The sequence below is a fragment of the Schistocerca serialis genome, chromosome 1 (assembly GCF_023864345.2).
Source record: "Schistocerca serialis cubense isolate TAMUIC-IGC-003099 chromosome 1, iqSchSeri2.2, whole genome shotgun sequence".
NCBI classification, from domain to species: domain Eukaryota; kingdom Metazoa; phylum Arthropoda; class Insecta; order Orthoptera; family Acrididae; genus Schistocerca; species Schistocerca serialis.
In genome coordinates this window covers 833457890-833477144 of record NC_064638.1, presented here as the reverse complement: position 1 = coordinate 833477144, position 19255 = coordinate 833457890, and the positions used below count along the sequence as shown (strand labels likewise).

General features: G+C 41.6%; 1 protein-coding gene across 1 annotated transcript in view; it reads left to right on the top strand.

Moving 5' to 3' along the window:
- LOC126438555 (zinc carboxypeptidase-like) overlaps positions 1-18519 on the top strand; it is a 75469-nt gene extending 56950 nt beyond the window's left edge. Inside the window, exons 8-10 of the mRNA XM_050090550.1 lie at positions 1684-1886; positions 7180-7264; positions 18323-18519. Coding sequence (XP_049946507.1) covers positions 1684-1886; positions 7180-7264; positions 18323-18519 — 485 coding nt within the window. The remainder of the gene's footprint in view (positions 1-1683; positions 1887-7179; positions 7265-18322) is intronic.
- Positions 18520-19255: the final 736 nt, after the last annotated feature.

Below are 19255 nucleotides of genomic sequence, written 5' to 3'. Positions count from 1 at the left end.
TCTTCCCCCCACATTTACGTCCATCCCCTCCTCTTCTGTCGTCCCTCTTCTCCTACCCCTCCTAACTCCGTGTTATTACCCCTTCCCCAATAGGAAGTGGCTGGTTCTTATCAACCCCCCCCCCCACTGTATTTCTCCCCAGATTGTAAGTAATATGTGTATCAAATTTAGTTAAAATCGCTCACAGGATTTAGGAGTCTTTTACCCGCAGCTTTGCTCGCACACCCACTTGTCACATATATTTAACATACTTCACACATATTTTTACACGTATTACACCTGTGCCTCAAGCAAATTTCACCCTGAACTTTCGTTTTCACGCATCTCACTGTTTATGGCGTCACATCTTGTGACCCATGTGTCGTATAATGTCTCATTTTTGCAGTTTCGTTCAACCGTATACGTTAATACTGCGTGCGAAATGTGTTGCGGATAGAGTTATTAGTAAAAAAGTAATGAATTAGAAGATTGTGCCTGATGCGGCAGTTTTGCTGCGGAAATGTAGTAAGTAATAAAAAAAATTTCCTTCCATCAGTTTGTGGGCCGGGGGAGGGGGTCGACAAAAAGTCTCGTCATGAGTTTTAAGTTATGTGTAAAGTTCGTTGCAAGTCACGAAGAGCTCTCATTCTGAAATACTGGACGAATATGATGTGGCTATTTGCGCATCTTGAGCTACGCTTCTTCTTCACCCTCCTGCCCCCATTTTGAGAGATATGTGGATCTTGCCACTACAGTGGTTCCATCCAAACAGTAAGTGATATTTGTACCATGTTTGGTTGAAATCATTCATATGGACACATTCATACATACTTGCACTCACTTTTATAAAACTTATGGATTAAACAGAAAATAACACAAATTAATGATAGAGCTACGGAGCCATTAGATAACAGGATAGACAACAAAAGGAATACACAGTAAAGTAAAAATGGCCTGGGAAGGACTTTTGGTTAAATAAATAGGATTTTAAAACTCAAGCATTCGAGATAACTGGAAAGGCTTAAGATCTGAGTATATTGCCTATTTTGAATTGTGGTACTGAGAAATGGACTTGTAAAGTAATAACCATTCAAAAACTGGATGCTCTTCTGCAGGTAACAGAGATATGTATGTTGGCAATTACTAGGAGAGACACGAAAACAAAGAAATGGATCAGATAACAGAGTAAAATGGAGAACTTAGTTGTGACTGTAATGAAAATGAATTGAAGGTGGATAGGATATGTACGCAGGCGAATGGCTAAAATTTGGATCAAGGAAACTGACTGCTGAATTCCAAGAGATATTATGAAATCGAGGCGAAGAGGCTGGGTTGACGGCATCAAAAAATATGTAGGGACAGCATGAATACATACGGCTGAATACTGTAGTTCATGGAGAAGTCAGGATGAGGCTTTCGCCAGGAGTGAATGTCAAATGGCTGGTGATGACCACTGAGGAATCTTTTGGACTAGTCACTGAACCGATCGGGGCTTCCTTCATAAGTATTTAAATTGTATCCTAGCTGACGACCTCCATCTATACCATAGGAGAATGGGATCTTTCCGTCGTATTTGTCAAATTCCTTCATCCTCCCTCCATCTGCCGCTGTCCTAAGGGAAAAATATTCCTTTTTTTTTTTTTAATCAAACGCTGCAAATTCAGCAGAACGGCGTGTAACCAGCCTACCGTGTCGTGCTTGCAGACGAGGGCGCCAGCCCCATATCGTGCTCGGAGACGTACGCCGGCCCTTCGGTCTTCTCGGAGGTGGAGACGCGCACGCTCTCAGAGTTCCTGCAGAGCATCTCCGATGACCTGCTGGTCTACCTCAGTCTGCACAGCTACTCCCAGCTGCTCATGATCCCCTACGGCCTCAACTACGAGCGACCCGACAACTACGACGAGCTGGTGAGTACTGCACACAATCATTTCCCTTAGCTATCCGAGGCTAACTTAGTAATAACTAGAGTTGCGCTCTGCTAAAATTACGGTTTGGTAGTTTTGGTACACTAGATAAACGTCCAAGGAAACGGTAGCATTACCAGTAGTATTGACAGCGAAGATAGGGAAAGAAATGAATGTTGAATTGAGGAACTGGGAGCCAATGACTTCTCTTTGTTTTTTGTTTGGTTGTTTGTTTTACACATAATTAGAGCCGCACATCATTCAGTGTTAGTCCATTGTGTCTTTTATATCCTTACAGTAAGTTTAGCAGTACAAAAAAATTATATGATCGTGTAACTTCTGCACTTTTATGCAACCAAAGCAATTACTTTTGATGCAAGCACAGTTTACATGCACAAACTGTTGGGTCTTGCCCACTCATCTCGCATAGTGTGCCTAAGGGATGCTACGTTCTCGGAATGCTGTACAACATTTCAAGAAAATAACATTAGTAGTTTTATTTCTATAAAGCAGATTTAACAGTACTTAAATTGTATGTACAAAATGTTGTCGCAAACGATGGGCGACATGCAATATAATTCAGAGTCCTGGCTACACACAATCTTCCTGCACGGTTAACATATTGCACTACTACTGCTCGGCGAATCCTGTCCACTAATGCAGTTTACTCACCCGAATTGAGCGGCCTAGGCTGGCTGGAGCGGCGCTTATATTCACTTCCTTCAGAGGTCACTCCTGGCACGGCGCGGCCCTTGTCAGCGGGCTATTGGCTGACGTTTCCTCACCGCCTTCTCTGGTCTTGCGTTCTTCCTCTTCTTTCCGGCGCTTATGGTCACGCCACAACACAAACATAAGAAATAGATATAATAACTGTTGCTATTTTGCACTCAATGGAACGTTCTTCATCATGACGAAAGGCAAACGTCTCCTGTTATTATCGATAAAAGAGGAAGTTGTTTATGAATAACAGAAACGTGTTTTATATAAATTGTTCATTTGTGTGGCCATAGTGTCTGTTTATATAAGTTCGTCAAATTACTGAAGCAATGTTTGATACATTTTTGTTTCGCAGTTTTTTATGTTTCATTTTACCTTTTTGTTGAGGAAATTGCGTTTCCTTGCACTATATGACAAATCTGTATTGTTTTCTTTATTTTTACTACCACATCCCTCTGTTTCACATTAAAAATCAATTTTAGAATTAAACCTGAATTAGACATTGAAAGTTTCAGTTTTGCAATAAATACCGTTTATTTGTATTGAATAGAATTGGGGAGAAGAGAAACTTGTGGAACAACTTGACTAGAAGAAGGGTCGGTTGGTAGGACATGTTCTGAGGCATCAAGGGATCACCAATTTAGTATTGGAGGGCAGCGTGGAGGGTAAAAATCGTAGAGGGAGACCAAGAGATGAATACCTTAAGCAGATTCAGAAGGATGTAGGTTACAGTGGGTACTGGGAGATGAAGAAGCTTGCACAGGACAGAGTAGCATGGACAGCCGTATCGAACCAGTCTCTGGACTGAAGACCACAACAACAACAACAAAAACTGTTTATTTTTACATGAATACGGGAGGAAACAATGTTGAACAAAACTTTTCTGTTGGCTCTTCGTAAACTCTCGCTCTTTTTCTAGAAGGTTCACCATTTCCGGTTTCTAGGGCTATCTAGTAAGACCCTGATCGCATGCCCAAGGAAAGCGATCATTAAGAGGTAATGCCTGATAGGTATTCAACACACCTAGCATACAGGTAATGTGGACACGACCTTAAATGCCCAAAGCTACTAGGCAAATTACTGTAGCATGTGCTTACGTATGTTAGTCTGCGATAACCTACGACAGTTTTACAGCTCTAGTAACAATCGATGTCACTACCCACAGACGTTATACTATTTTTGTGGAGACATCAACAGCATGGAAAACGTGATAGGTACTCCCTTTACCTAGCTCAAGAAACCTGGGTGTCTTAGCACGGGTGTACCACCAAAATGTTCTTCGTAGTAATTTTTTTTCATAGGCCTCAATTAGTAGCTGTTCCGTTTTTTACCCTTCATATGTCCGCTTAATTTATAAGGTCATTTTGTAACGTTACATTTAAACTTCTGCTTTTTTCCTGTTCTCCATTTCATTGATACGAAGTTTTTGCTGATCAGAAACGAAATACGATGTCAGCTCAAAGACACCGGTTGCTTTTGTTGGAAAGTCAGATTGCTCTATGTCGCCTTCTTGCTTCAAGTAATGTAAATCCATATCCCTTCCTACAAAACAGAATTCTTCCAATTATCCCAATTTCTCCTAGCAGTTTCTGATGCTAAGTGGCTACTGTTGGCATATCGCTACTTTTCAATATTTTTATGAGTTGCGTCCTATTGCACCGAATTCCTCTCTGAGAAACGTGTCCATTACATTTAACAGTGCTTCTAAGCCTTGAAGCGGTTTAGTTTAGTACTGAGTGGAGGATTTCCGTTTTATTGTTGGAGTGGAGGACAGCATATACTGATTTCAATCGCCCTTCCCTTAACCTGTATTTTATTTTCCCTTTAACTACCCTTTAATCTTGACTTTTTGAGGTACTAATCTCTTTACTTGGATCTGATATCCATTTTGAGAAAGGCACAAGAACAGGACGTTTATTTTCATCAATAACGCTTCAACTTACTCTTCCACAAATACATTTAGGATGTGGAATGGGATTTTAATCTTCAAAACATGGAACATAGGATCAACAAGGTTTAAACAACAATTTTATTTTTTGTGGACCAAGCTCAGAGAAGACGGTAGTATTCAACTAATAAATTGATGTGATCCCCTGCAATACACTTATGTTTAAAGGCGTATCTTAATGCATCAGTTCATTTACCAAAAGAAATCAGGAGAGGATGATCTAAATGTGAGAAATACCATGAAATTACTTTAAAGCGGTCAATTGTCGAACCATCAAATAATTTAGCAAAGTAAATACATATTCCACACTACGGATTGATTAAATAAAGAAATATACTCTACTATGTTCCCACGTGGTGGAGATACCTTGAATCCCAGAACGAGAAGGGGCTGATTCAACAATTGAAACTGCGTTTCATACAATGCTCATGCACTGAAGGTGCACACATTTACTATGAGTTACCAAAGAATGAGCTTAGATTCCATCATCAACCACGTCGCAACGTGGATGTACAAAGCCACCTATTTTCGAGTTCCCAAACTCGCGAAAGAATTAAAATTCAGACTCGTACCTCTCGCAATTCCGTTTCATTAATTAACTCTGCATATTTAGAATGAATTTATTAGAACACCGGTTTTGGAAATCAGGTCTCTGTTGTCTTATCCCAAATGTGGAGACCAGATTATTCATACATTAAGTATTCTTAACCTAATTATGATATTAAAACTTCACACTAATATATTCCCACGCTAACTAATATGAGTACCCCTGATCGCCAAAAGAAACTGCAATGAAGTGACTGAAAATTCGCACCTTAAACATTTGAAAATCCACTACTCCTGATCTATCCGTAAATCAGTACATACTCACCAAGCCCCGGCAGAATAGTGCCTTTCTTTTCGCACCGAACACAACCGCTCCCGCTACCTCTCTGGTGGAGAGGCCACGAAAGAAGCTGACGTCGTTACCTGCCAGTCTAACTCTTTTTCTATGCTACGTACCAGATCTGATGACCTAGCTAGTCCTCTCTGTCTTTCTACGTCGCCTACAGCTATTGGCAAAACTGGGTAGGCAGACGAAGCCGCAACAGCAGACGGACACCTACTGGCCTCTCTCACAAAACTCGCATGCACTCGTTTTAGTCGTGCACAGTAAGTCAAATAATGCACGAGGGATGCGGGACTGGTTCAGGTGCCCACTTAGTAGGCAACACAATAAAGAAAGGAAAGACATATTCGTGTACATGACACAATTCCTACCGAAAGACTAGTGCCACAAAAGCAACAGATACACAATATAGGCAGGAATCTCTATCTCTCGCTCCCAATCCCTCTTTCTCTCTCTGTCTCTCCCTCTCTCTCTTTGTCTCTGATAGAGTTCTTTCAGCCTTCCTTACAATCCCACTGACCGGCAATGCGCTGTCAGTTACTCGTCTAGCCGTGTATTTCATACTTATTATCCTGACAATTATGAACACTTCAGATGCCTAACTCTCGTTTGACAGAAGTATCAGCTATCTCAGAAAGCTGCATACATGGCCTACTTCTTGCAAGCACATCGTACTTAAAATCTGGTTACCCATACATATTCTGCATTACAAAGATACTGTGCGGAACAAAAACACTTTACATTCTCTGAAACCCGTAACTGCTGTATTTCAGCTGCAAGTAAGCAAAATGAAATAAGATTATCGAGATCTTTGTTCGGCACATTGTGCAGTGGGAATTCCAGTGCTGTGACAGGTCCGCTTTGGATAGAGCAAAATTCGCCGGATAACCGGCGATCGCTAATGAACCGTCTTGGCGCACCTCCCACAAAACGGCAGTCAATGAGAGACGAGTGCGCTCAAGTCAATATTCGTGCTCATCTGTTCTCAATGAGGCTGTGAAAATCGTTTCCGGAACGCCAAAAATTTTCGAGGGTATGACCTAACCTTGTTTTCGAGGACAAAAACTTTGTAACGATGGTGGAGGTAGAAATATCCAAAATAAGAAAATGACATTCGAGAAAAATAGTGTTTAAAATGCAAATTTTTGTTCCCATCAGCTTCGGTTACAGTTTTGTTGGAATAAATAAGTTCAACTTAGCAGAAATTCTACACGTGGTCTTTAAATTTTATAATTGAAAACATTTCACGTTTCAGTCGCAGAAGTCGACCTACTTATTGTCGAGTTGTTTTAATGGTGATTCTTATTGGCTTAAAAATGTAATAGAGTTGCAGTACTTCTTGTTTAGATGGTAACAACAGTCCAACTTTACACAGTAAACATTACAGCGAAATCGTGTCTAACGAAGCATGAACTGGAATTTAATGTTTGTCTGCACTTACCTATTCAGTTTAAAGTTTTATTTTAATGCAATTTAACCCCCTAAAGAGATGGTTCCTTTAGCAAAAGTGGTGTTAGGTGAGGCAAGTTAAGTTAAACGCTCACACTTTTACACGGAATCCGATAAGTGGCTATCGTTCTATATTAGTGGTTTTACTATGCTCAATTTTCAAACACTTGTTTTCTGGAAAATTATGCTCGATTTTACGTCCGAACCCCGCGCTGATCTTATTACGAAATTTATTTTACTTCATTCTGTGTGTTAGCTTATAACCTAACAACAATTTCTGTTTTCCAAAACAGATGGAAATCGGTGGGAAGGCAGTGGACGCCCTGAAACAACGCTACGGCACGCAGTACCAGTATGGAACCATCTATGACATCATCTGTAAGTATCCGCCTTCTCTGCGAACTGCGCAGGTCACGGCGTAATGGCTGTGCGTTAAGCCATTTTTCTGCAGTGTAGATGGATGATTAGGGATACAGCGTATGTAGCTACACACACTTCAACATTACTCTGACGCGTGTGGCCATGGAAGATCGAGACTGTTGTTAACTGAAAAGTTAATTTCAAAAGTGTTAATTTTTTCAGTATATCGTGAAGTTTCCTTGTACGCTTTAACGGTCAAGGAGAGGAACTGAGTAACCTAGCAGATGAAATGAATGAGATGGATCCGAAAATCAAAGATCACATTCATAGTTGAACAACAGAAGGAAATAATTTCCTTGACATGACTGTTTGCTGTCATAATAATAAATATACCTTCCAGATGAAAACCCTGTTCATTAACAATAACTCACTGCCACATAAACCAACATAAACTATCTTTCTTCGGTTCAGCTGCGAATCGTATGCTCCGCATTTCTATCAGAGAAGCACATGCATGTAATGAAATAAACATACTTAAATCTTTTGTATTAATGAGTATAATCCCTCACTCATAAACATCATAACTGAGCAAAACAAAAGCAAAGTACAGCATTCACCTCACCACTGCATACCAAAAAAAGGAATACCAAAATTTATGTCTTCAATTCCTCAGAAAAATGTCACAGAAAAAGTTGCAAATCTTTTCATACCGCCTAACAAAAAAATATCTTTCCATACAGACCATAAATTGCAAAATAAAATTATTCATAATAATATATCGACTGGACAGTGGCATCAGAAGTCGAGCATATGTAATCTTACATGCTTATCTTCTTGCTTCTACGTAGGACAAACAGGGAGAAACTTTGCAACCTGCTACGAAGAGCATATGGATGCGCTCCCATTCCAAAACTGAAGTAAGTCCAGCTTTGTTTCACACGCTGCGGATCATGAATATTCTGTGATGACACCAATGGCAACCTTCCAGTGTTACACATTTTTGACAATGGGTTATGGATGGATTTTGTTGAACAATTAGAGATTTGCATTTACTATCTAAATCTTGTCACAAAATTCTTAACAAACATACTGAACCAACACATATCTTCTTCCAGATTTTTCGATGACAATCAGGCACGAAAATACTTATACCTGTCAATGATCTTCTATATCTGTCACATACGCTAGTAACTCGTTCATTGTTTTATTCTTTAGTAAATATCCCACACTGTTTGTTTATCTATAACATTTCCTTCTTATGTTATGTATTCAGTCAACAGCTGGGAACTTATGCAGCTTGCAGTGTTCTCCTACGTCCATTATGAGTGGTTATAAATATTTTATTCTATAATTTAGTGGATCCCATCCAAACACAATGATGCAGAAAAGTGTGATGTCTAACAACTTGATAGTCTGTGCACATGTTTAGCGTTTTGTTTACTCTGAAACGACGCCCACCTAAGTGCTTTGTGTGTGTGTGTATTTGTTTGTTTCTGACTGTGTAATTGCGTGTGTTATGTAATCGCGGGTGTTCTGTTGTTGTTTCCATGCCATGCACGATATTTCGAAGACTAACCAAACCGTCTTCTTCAGGTGCTGAGAGTTTTACTGTTATGTATAATCGCTGCCTGGACTCCAACCGCACTGTCGGCTATTATTGGTCTTGCTCCGCTACTTATAGTTCGATTCCCAACACCGTCTACGGCCTTTAACGCTCTTTTGTTTTCAGAGCAGGCACTGATTGTTCCGTGAAACGCAAATTCTCTGTGTCGCAACACTGTTGGATGTGATGGCCGATGAGATCTGAATAAACTGTATCCCAGCTCCCAAGTCTTGTTTAAATTCAAACCTTCGTCCCTGGTTTTTATGGTTTCTTACATCTTTCTTTCGATAGATTACTTAATTATGCTCTCCCAGAAAACTGTCGTTTGCACCACGAAACTGGTGTCATCATATTTCATTTCATGATTATATTCCAGGCAGCGCTAGACTTGGTCGTTTAAAGCGGGCGCGTTCCTTGATGTCCCTTATATCACTCCTTGACCGTTCTGATAACCTGTCTCAAGTAACGTATGTCACATTCGCATGGAATGCGACGCAAACGTTGGTCTCAGAGACACGGATCGTAATTAACATTTGTAATGTTAAAGACGGTCTTTGTCTCGTAATTAACATTTTTAATTCAAAAGGCGATGTAAGTCTCCGAAAGCAGACTGGCACGTATTACGTGGGGTAGATTATCAGGACAGTCGAAGGAGGACGAAAGAAATATCAGCGACACCCGCAACTAAAACTGAAACGTCCCCTTTGAACAATTATACATGACTGTGCTTAAACTGACACACAATATTTTGTTAGCGCAACGCAATCTGACTTTCAAAATTCCCTACAAAAGAATGGCCCTGACTGATATTAAACTATACCTTTCACAAATCACTTACCTCACAAAAATCTTCGCTGCTCAAGCTACTGCAATACAGCGAGCGCCACTACTGCCAGCTAAATAAAAGATTCAAACTATGGAAGGCACTAACTACTGATAGGGTTAGTTAGCAAATGAAAGATATTAATAGAGAACAAACAATGTATTTACCTTGATATCATCATATATAAATATAGCAGTTCATGACAAATTTCAAAACTCCGCCATCTCTCTCCCCACATCCACCACTGCTGGCGGCTCACCTCCAACTGCGCAACGCTACGCGCTGTTCACATCTAGCTGCCTAACACTACAATGGCGAGTATTACAACAATGCAAAGCAGCCACAGACTGCACACAGCACAGCCAGTGATTTTCATACAGAGGTGGCGTTACCAATAAAAAAACCTAAACAGCCTACTTACATAGAGAAAACCTAAACAGCCTACTTACATAGAGAAAACCTAAACAGCCTACTTACATAGAGAAAACCTAAACAGCCTACTTACATAGAGAAAACATAAACAGCCTACTTACATAGAGAAAACATAAACAGCCTACTTACATAGAGAAAACATAAACAGCCTACTTACAAAACAACCAAGCGCGTCAACTGTCCTCAAGCACTGCCCCGAATATAATCGTGAAATGATGTACGATGAGACCAGTATTGTGGTGCAAACGACAAGTTTATGAGACAGCATAATTAGAGTCTACCGAAATAAAGATATCAGAAAACCTAGCAAACAAGGACACTGCTTTCAATTTACACAAGGCTTGTGGTTTGGTACTCAATTTATTAAGATCTAGCACGCCATCGCATCCACCAGCGTTTCACAGAATAACCAGCGCTGGCTCTGAATAAAAAAGAGCATCAAAGGGAGTAGTGCGCGTCGGGAGTGGAACTGAGCTTAAAATAGCGGCGCACCAACAATAATGGTTCAGTCTAGTTGGTGTCCAGGCAGCGAGTGCACATAACAGCAGAACTCGCAGGGTCTGAAGATGGCTTGGTCACTCATCGAAATGTTATGCATAATGTGGAAACAGCAACTCGACAGGACACACAGAACCACACAAAATGTGTGTGTGTGTGTGTGTGTATGTGTGTGTGTGTGTATGTGTGTGTGTGTGTGTGTGTGTGTGTGTGTGGTGTGTGTGTGTGTCTGTGCGAGTTCTTAAGAGACCAAATTGCAGAGCTCATCGGTCCCTAGACTCACACACTACTTAAACTAACCTATGCTACGAAAAACACACACACACACACACCCATGCCCAAGGAAGGCTGGCTCTGAGCACTATGGGACTCAACTGCTGAGGCCATTAGTTCCCTAGAACTTAGAACTAGGTAAACCTAACTAACCTAAGGACATCATACACATCCATGCCCGAGGCAGGATTCGAACCTGCGACCGTAGCGCTCTCGCGGTTCCAGACTGCAGCGCCAGAACCGCGCGGCCACTTCGGCCGGACCCGAGGAAGGACTCGAACCTCCGACTGGAGGGGCCGCGCAGTCAGTGACATGGCGCCGCTAACCACGCGGCCACTCCGCGTGGCACATAGAACCACACCATTTATCAACTACGCCCAGAAATCCTGAGAGATGGCAAACGTGTATTCTCAAAATGCATTTGTTAGTGATACCACGGGACAATACGAATTAGTATCCTATAATATAACGATCATTTCGTTTCGTACACATTTTGTAAACATTCATTGTATTACACTTACATAAACTACCAGTCTGGAAGGCTAATTACTTGCCATCGTAGGGCTACCATCGCGTATAATCTGTCGTGGAAGACACTACTAGGCAAGTTCCGCTTCTCAAGCAGAAAAGATGCATTCGAAAATGAGTGCCTCTGTCTTGAGTGTTCATTCGTAATAAAGTTTCCCGATTCCCAGCTACAGAGTCACAACAGTCTGGTGTGACAGTTATAATATAGCAAAAGCAAAATCGAAGTCTTAAATTTCGCGTTTAAGAAATAGCTCACTCAGGAAAATTGTACAAACATACCGTCGTTTGACTATCGCACAGACTTCCGTATGGTAACAGGAATCTCTGGCGCAGAGAAACAACTGAAAATGTTGAAAACAAATAAGTCTTCTGGTGCGGATTTAATCCCAGTTAGGTTCTGCAAAGAGTACTCTACGGCATGCTCTGTTATTTAGCTTATATTTATCACAAATCTCTCGCCCAGCGCAAAGTCCCAAACGACTGGAAGATAGACCAGGCGACTCCTGCACATAAGTAGGGTAAAAAAAGGACTCGCAAAATTACAGTAAAAGAACGGACCCGCAAAATTACAGACTAATATTCTTAACATTGTTTTTGTGTAGAATTCTTGAACGTGTTCTGAGTTCGAATATAATAAATTTATTTGGGACGGAAAAGTTTCTGTCCACGAATCAGTTTGCCCTTTTCTCACGCGATATCCTGCGAATTATGCATGAAGGCCAACAGGTAGATTCCGTATTCCTAGACTTCCAAAAAAGCAAGTAACACGCTACCTCACTGGAGACTGCTAACGAAGGTACGAGCATACGGAATAGGTTCTCAGATATGTGAGCGGCTCGAAGACTTCTTAAGTAATAGAACCCATTACATTTTGCTCAACGGCGATCATTCATCAGAGATGAGGGTATAGTCAGGAAGTGTTATAGGAACGCTATCATTTTCTATATACATAACTGAAATGGCGGATATGGTGGCCAGCAGTCTGCGGTTGTTTGCTGACGATGCTGTGATATACGGGAAGGTGTCGAAGTTGAGTGACTCTAGGAGGGTACAACATGGCATAGACTAAATTTCTATTTTGTCTAGTGAGTGGCGGTTAGCTGTAAATGTAGAAGAATGTAAGCTAATGCAGATTAGTAGGGGAAAAAATCGTAATATTCGAGTACGGCATGAGTAGAGTGCTGCCTGACAGAGTAACGTCGATTAAATATCTGGGCGTAACGTCGCAAAGCGATATGACATGGAACGAGCGTGTGAGCGTTGTGGCAGGGAAGGCGAATGGTCGACTTCGGTTTATTGGGAGAATTTTATGAAACGGTGCTTCACCCGTAATGGAGACCGCATATAGACCAATATTACGACCCTTTCTTGAGTTCTGCTGGAGTGTTTTGGATGCGAACCAGGTCGGATCAAACGAAGACACGGAAGCATCTCAGAGGCGGGCTGATAGATCAGTTACTGGTAGGTTCAAACAACATGCAAATATTGTGTAGATGCTTTAGGAACTCAAAAGTGAATCCCTGGAGCGAAGGTGACGTTCTTTTCGAGGAGCACTATTGAAAAATTCAGAGAACCGGCATTTGAAGCTGACTGCCTAATGATTCTACGGCCGCCAAGAGACATTTCGCGTAAGGGCTACGAAGACAAGACAAGAGGAATTATGGCTCGTACGGATGCATATAGACAGTAGTTTCTCCCTCCATTTGTTTGCGAGTGGAACAAGACAAAATAAATAGTAGTAGTTCATGGTACGCTCTCCTACGCATCGTATGGTGGCTTGCAATGTATGAATATAGATCTAGATGTAAAGAAGAAAATAAGGAAAGTAAGTATGATATCCCGTGGACATTGCACATGCTCGGTTGGACAAGGATGGGGAAAAGATTCGATCGTAATCTTTCACCCCGTGTTTTCCAAAAGTGATTTACGTATGTCAAGGAAAAACTAAATCAGGACTTGCACACTGCTCCTCTGGTCTAAAAGTCCAACACCAGCATCACCTCGTTCCACAAAGTAAAACTGCAGGAACAGAGGCTCATAGAGACCCATTCTTTTACTTATATCTTCCGAGTGGGGAGATAAGGTGGAGTGATGGTAGAGACAGTAAGGCTCCACTACACAGCGGAAAGAAGCTGGTACAACGTAATCGTGTGTCTACGTCTGCATCAGCTATCCACAGGGAAGCGTTTGGTGTGTGACAGGGTGCGCGGAATGAACCTGGTAAGTCTCTCTCTCACCTCTCTCTTACTCCATTCATGGATAGTATACGGAAGAATTAATGTAGGCATACAATCATAAAAGCCGTAATTCCTCTAATTTTACTCTCGTAATCCATACGAAGAATGTATGTTGGACAAAATAGTAAGTTAGCCGATATCAACTGTCTGATATATTTCTTTTACCACGTACACTGGCACCTTTCCTTTGCGATGTGTTCTGTCTCAATAAATTATTAGGGGAGTGTGATTGTGTCGTTGGTAACATAATGAGAGAAGTGAGACAGAGAAACACGTTATCTGGCACACTTTCTCACGACCAACACGTCTCGAGCACCTATAAACCCCCTGTACTAATGTCCCTATCCAATGGACAGATCATTATTGATAGTGCCATCTAATCTCATTCTATGAAATGTTGTGGAGAGATTTGGAATTTAACCCCCAACATTGTCACACAGTCGTATACAGAGTGGTCCATTGATAGTGACCGGGCCAAATCTCTCACTAAATAAGCGTCAAACGAAAAAATTACAAAGAACGAAACTTGTCTAGCATGAAGGGGGAAACAAGCTGGCGCTATGGTTGGCCCACTAGACGGATATCAACTGCGATTTTTGTTAAATAGGAACCCCCATTTTTATTACATATTCGTGTAGTACGTAAAGAAATATGAATGTTTTAGTTGGACCACTTTTTTCGCTTTGTGATAGATGGTGCTGTGGTAGCCACAAACATATGGCTCATAATTTTAGACGAACAGTTGGTAACAGGTAGTTTTTTTTAAATTAAAATACAGAACGTAGGTACGTTTGAACATTTTACTTCGGTTGTTCCAATGTGATACATGTACCTTTGTGAACCTATCATTTCTGAGAACGCATGCTGTTACAGCGTGATTACCTGTAAATACCACATTAGTGCAATAAATGCTCAAAATGATGTCCGTCAACCTCAATGCATTTGGCAATACGTGTAACGACATTCCTCTCAACAGCAAGTAGTTTGCCTTCCGTAATGTTCGCCCATGCATTGACAATGCGCTGACGCATATTGTCAGGCGTTGTTGGTGGATCACGATAGCAAATATCCTTCAACTTTCCCTACAGAAAGAAATACAGGGACTTCAGATCCGGTGAAGGTGCGAGCCATGGTATAATGCTTCGACGACTAATCCACCTGCCATCAAATATGATATTCAATACCGCTTCAACCACACCCGAGCTATGTGCCGGACATCCATCATATTGGAAGTACATCGCCATTCTGTCATGCAGTGAAACATCTTGCAGTAACATCGGTAGAACATTACGTAGAAATCAGCATGCATTGCAGCATTTAGATTTCCATCGATAAAATGGAGGCCAATTATCCTTCCTCCCATAATGCCGCACCATACATTTACCCGCCAAGGTCGCAGATGTTCCACTTGTCGCAGCCATTGTGGATTTTCTGTTGCCCAATAGTGTATATTATGCCGGTTTACGTTACCGCTGTTGGTGAATGACGCTTCGTTGCTAAATAGAACGCGTGCAAAAAATCTGTCATCGTCCCATGATTTCTTTTGTGCCCAGTGGCAGAACTGCACACGACGCTCAAAGTCGTCGCTATGCAGTTCCTGGTGCATAGAAATATGGTATGGGTGCAATCGATGTTGATGTAGCATTCTCAACACCGACATTTTTGAGATTCCCGATTCTCGCGCAATTTGTCTGCTACTGACGTGTAGATTAGCCGCGACAGCAGCTAAAACACCTACTAGAGCATCGTCATTTGTTGCAGGTCGTGGTTGACGTTTCACATGTAGCAGAACACTTGCTGTTTCCTTAAATAACGTAACTATCCGGCGACCGGTCCGGACACTTGGGTGATGTCCAGGATACCGAGCAACATACAGAGCACATGCCCGTTGGGCATTTTGATCGCAATAGCCATACATCAACACGATATCGACCTTTTCCGCAATTCGTAAACGGTCCATTTTAACTCGGGTAAAGTATCACGAAGCAAATACCGTCCGCACTGGCGGAATGTTACGTGATACCACGTACTTATACGTTTGTGACTATTACAGCCCCATCTATCACAAAGCGAAAAAAGTGGTCCAACTAAAACATTCATATTTCTTTACGTACTACACATGTGTAATAAAAAATGGGGGTTCCTATTTTTAAAAAAACGCAGTTGCAACGGCAGCGCCATCTAGCGGGCCAACCATAGCGCCATCTGGTTTCCCCCTTCAAGCTAGACGAATTTCGTTCTTTGTAGTATTTTCGTTTGATGCTTATTTCGTGAGATATTTGGCCCGGTCACTATCAATGGACCACCCTGTATACTCTACGATCTCTTCTCATTTGCTGGTCAGTATCTGGTGCTGAAATTGGCTCCTGAACTGGCGAACTGCTGGTCTGGCGAAATAGCATTAGCGCACCTTGAGCGCAGAGGCATGTCTTACATCTTCTGTGGAAGATAGAGAATCTGACTTCATTTACGTGAGAAATGGTGAATTTTTACAGTTTATAGGAAACGGTCTGTAGTAGTAAATATATTGTTTCTTGCCGTTCGTACGGATCTAGCAATAATGAAACGCGTACGTCATACTTCAGACGTTTGACGCTATTATACACATTTCCCGCAGTTATTGTTGGCCGGCCGGAGTGGCCGACTGTCCTAGGCGCTACAGACCGCTACGGTCACAGGTTCGAATCATGCATCGGGCATGAATGTGTGTGTTGTCCTTAGGTTAGTTAGGTTTAAGTAGTTCTACCTTCTAGGGGACTGATGACCTCAGAAGTTGAGTCCCATAGTGCTCAGAGCCATTTGAACCATTTTTTAGTTGTTGTTGTTGTTGTTGTGGTCCTGAGACTGGTTTGATGCAGCTCTCCATGCTACCCTATCCTCTGCAAGTTTCTTCATCTCCCAGTACCTACTGCAACCTACATCCTTCTGAATCTCCTTAGTGTATTCATCTCTTGGTCTCCCTCTACGATTTTTACCCTCCACGCTGCCCTACAATGCTAAATTTCTGATCCCTTGATGGCTCAGAACATGTCCTACTAACCGGTCCCTTCGTTTTGTCATGTTGTGCCACAAACTCCTCTTCTCCCCAATTCTATTCAACACTTCATCATTAGTTATGGGATCCACCAATCTAATCTTCAGCATTATTCTGTAGCACCACATTTCGAAAGCTTCTATTCTCTTCATGTCCAAACTATTTATCGTCCATGTTTCAATTCCATACATGGCTACACTCCATACAATTATTTTCAGAAACGAGTTCCTGACACTTAAATCTGTACTCGATGTTCACAAATTTCTCTTCTTCAGAAACGCTTGCGTTGCCATTGCCAGTCTACATTTTATATCTTCTCTACTTCGACCATCATCAGTTATTTTGCTCCTTAAATAGCAAAACTCCTTTACTACTTTAAATATCTCATTTCCTAATCCAATTCCCTCAGCATCACCCGACTTAATTCGACTACATTCCGTTATCCTCGTTTTGCTTTTGTTGATGTTCATCTTATACCCTCCTTTCAAGACACTGTCCATTCCGTTCAACTGCTCTTCCAAGTCCTTTGCTGTCTCTGATAGAATTACAATGTCATCGGTGAACCTCAAAGTTTTTGTTTCTTCTCCATGGATTTTAATACCTACTCCGAATTTATCTTTTGTTTCCTTTACTGCTTGCTCAATATACAGATTGAATAACATCGGGGAGAGGCTACAACCCTGTCTCACTCCCTTCCCAACCACTGTTTCCCTTTCATGCCCCTCGAACCTTATAACTGCCATCTTGTTTCTGTACAAATTGTAAATAGCCTTTCACCCACTGTATTTTATCCCTGCCACCTTCAGAATTTGAAAGAGAGTATTCCAGTCAACATTGTCAATAGCTTTCTCTTAGTCTACAAATGCTAGAAACGTAGGTTTGCCTTTCCTTAATCTTTCTTCTAAGATAAATCGTAAGGTCAGTATTGCCTCACGTGTTCCAATATTTCTACGGAATCCAAACTGAACTTCCCTAAGGTCGGCTTCTACCAGTTTTTCCGTTCGTCTGTAAAGAATTCGTGTTAGTATTTTGCAACTGTGACTTATTAAACTGATAGTTCGGTAATTTTCACATCTGTCAACACCTGCTTTCTTTGGGATTGGAATTATATCTGAGGATATTTTGCATGTCTCATACATCTTGCTCACCAAAAGGTAGAGTTTCTTCAGTACTGGCTCTCCCAATGCCGTCAGTAGTTCTAATGTAATGTTGTCTACTTCCGGGGCCTTGTTTCGACTCAGGTCTTTAAGTGCTCTGTCAAACTCTTCACGCAGTATCGTATCTCCCATTTCATCTTCATCTACATCCTCTTCCATTTCCATGATATTGTCCTCAAGTACATCGCCCTTGTACAGACCATCTATATACTGCTTCCACCTTTCTGCTTTCCCTTCTTTGTTTAGAACTAGGTTTCCGTCTGATCTCTTGATATTCATACAAGTGGTTCTCTTTTCTCCAAAGGTCTCTCTACTTTTCCTGTAGGCAGTGTCTATCTTACCCCCAGTGAGATAAGCCTCTACATCCTTACATTTGTCCTCTAGCCATTCCCTCAGTAGGAGTGTGAAGTAACCCGGCGCTGGTAGCAGCAGCTCTAGTGCCCCACGGTCAGTGTGAGGCAGCGAACCTGAGGGGAGTCCACCTGTTGCAGACCCGGCCGCCGGCGGCTCCATCGACTGGGTGAAGAAGGCGCTGGGCACGCGCTTCGTGTTCGAGTGGGAGCTGCGCGACGAGGGCCAGTACGGCTTCCTGCTGCCCGCGGACCAGATCGTGCCCACCGCGCTAGAGACCATCGACAGCATGGTCGCCATCCTGCAAGAAGTGGTGGCGCGCACCGCCAGCCGCTAGCGGGACGACGCCCCTCTGCCGCACCAAAGAAGAAAGACTGCTCCAGACGGAAGTCAAGCATTTACTCAAATTGGAGGAGTACCTTCTTAAAAAAAGTCTTTCTACATGTTAAAAAGAAAATTAAAACACCAAGAATTTGTGAAACATAGTAAGACATGCTTAGTAAAACAGTGTAAAATAAGAACTGCCTTTCTCAATTCAACAGATAAACTAAAAGCATTGCTCGATGCACTTCTTTCAACCAGTGTTACAATTTTGTTTTTTAATATCAGTTTTGAATACCATGTATCTCAAAAAGTATCAGTGTAACAAATCGCTCTTATAAACTTTTCTTTTTGTTTCTTTCTTATCACACTCCTTATGTCACCTATACGCGTCTTGAATTTCACTGGTATATTAGGTTGGTGCAGAAGTTCTTAGCGTTTTTGTTTTGCATATTGGTAATCAGGTTACTATGGGTTTATTCATCGATTGTCGCTTTTTACTTGTAGTTCGCTGTTCCTATTCGAGCTTACATATTGTCATCTGGAGATAGTTAGTGGAGCTGTGGACGCTGAAAAATGGAGTGCTAAGTGGAGAAATCGGAACATTTCCGACATATTCTTCTGTTTAAGTTCAAAAGATGGCAGACAGCGTATGCAGCCAGGAACATTTGCACTGTGTATTGGGACAATGCCATTGGAGATTAGCACAGAAAGAAAGTAGTTTTCTCTTTTTAAGAAGGGTCTTTAATACT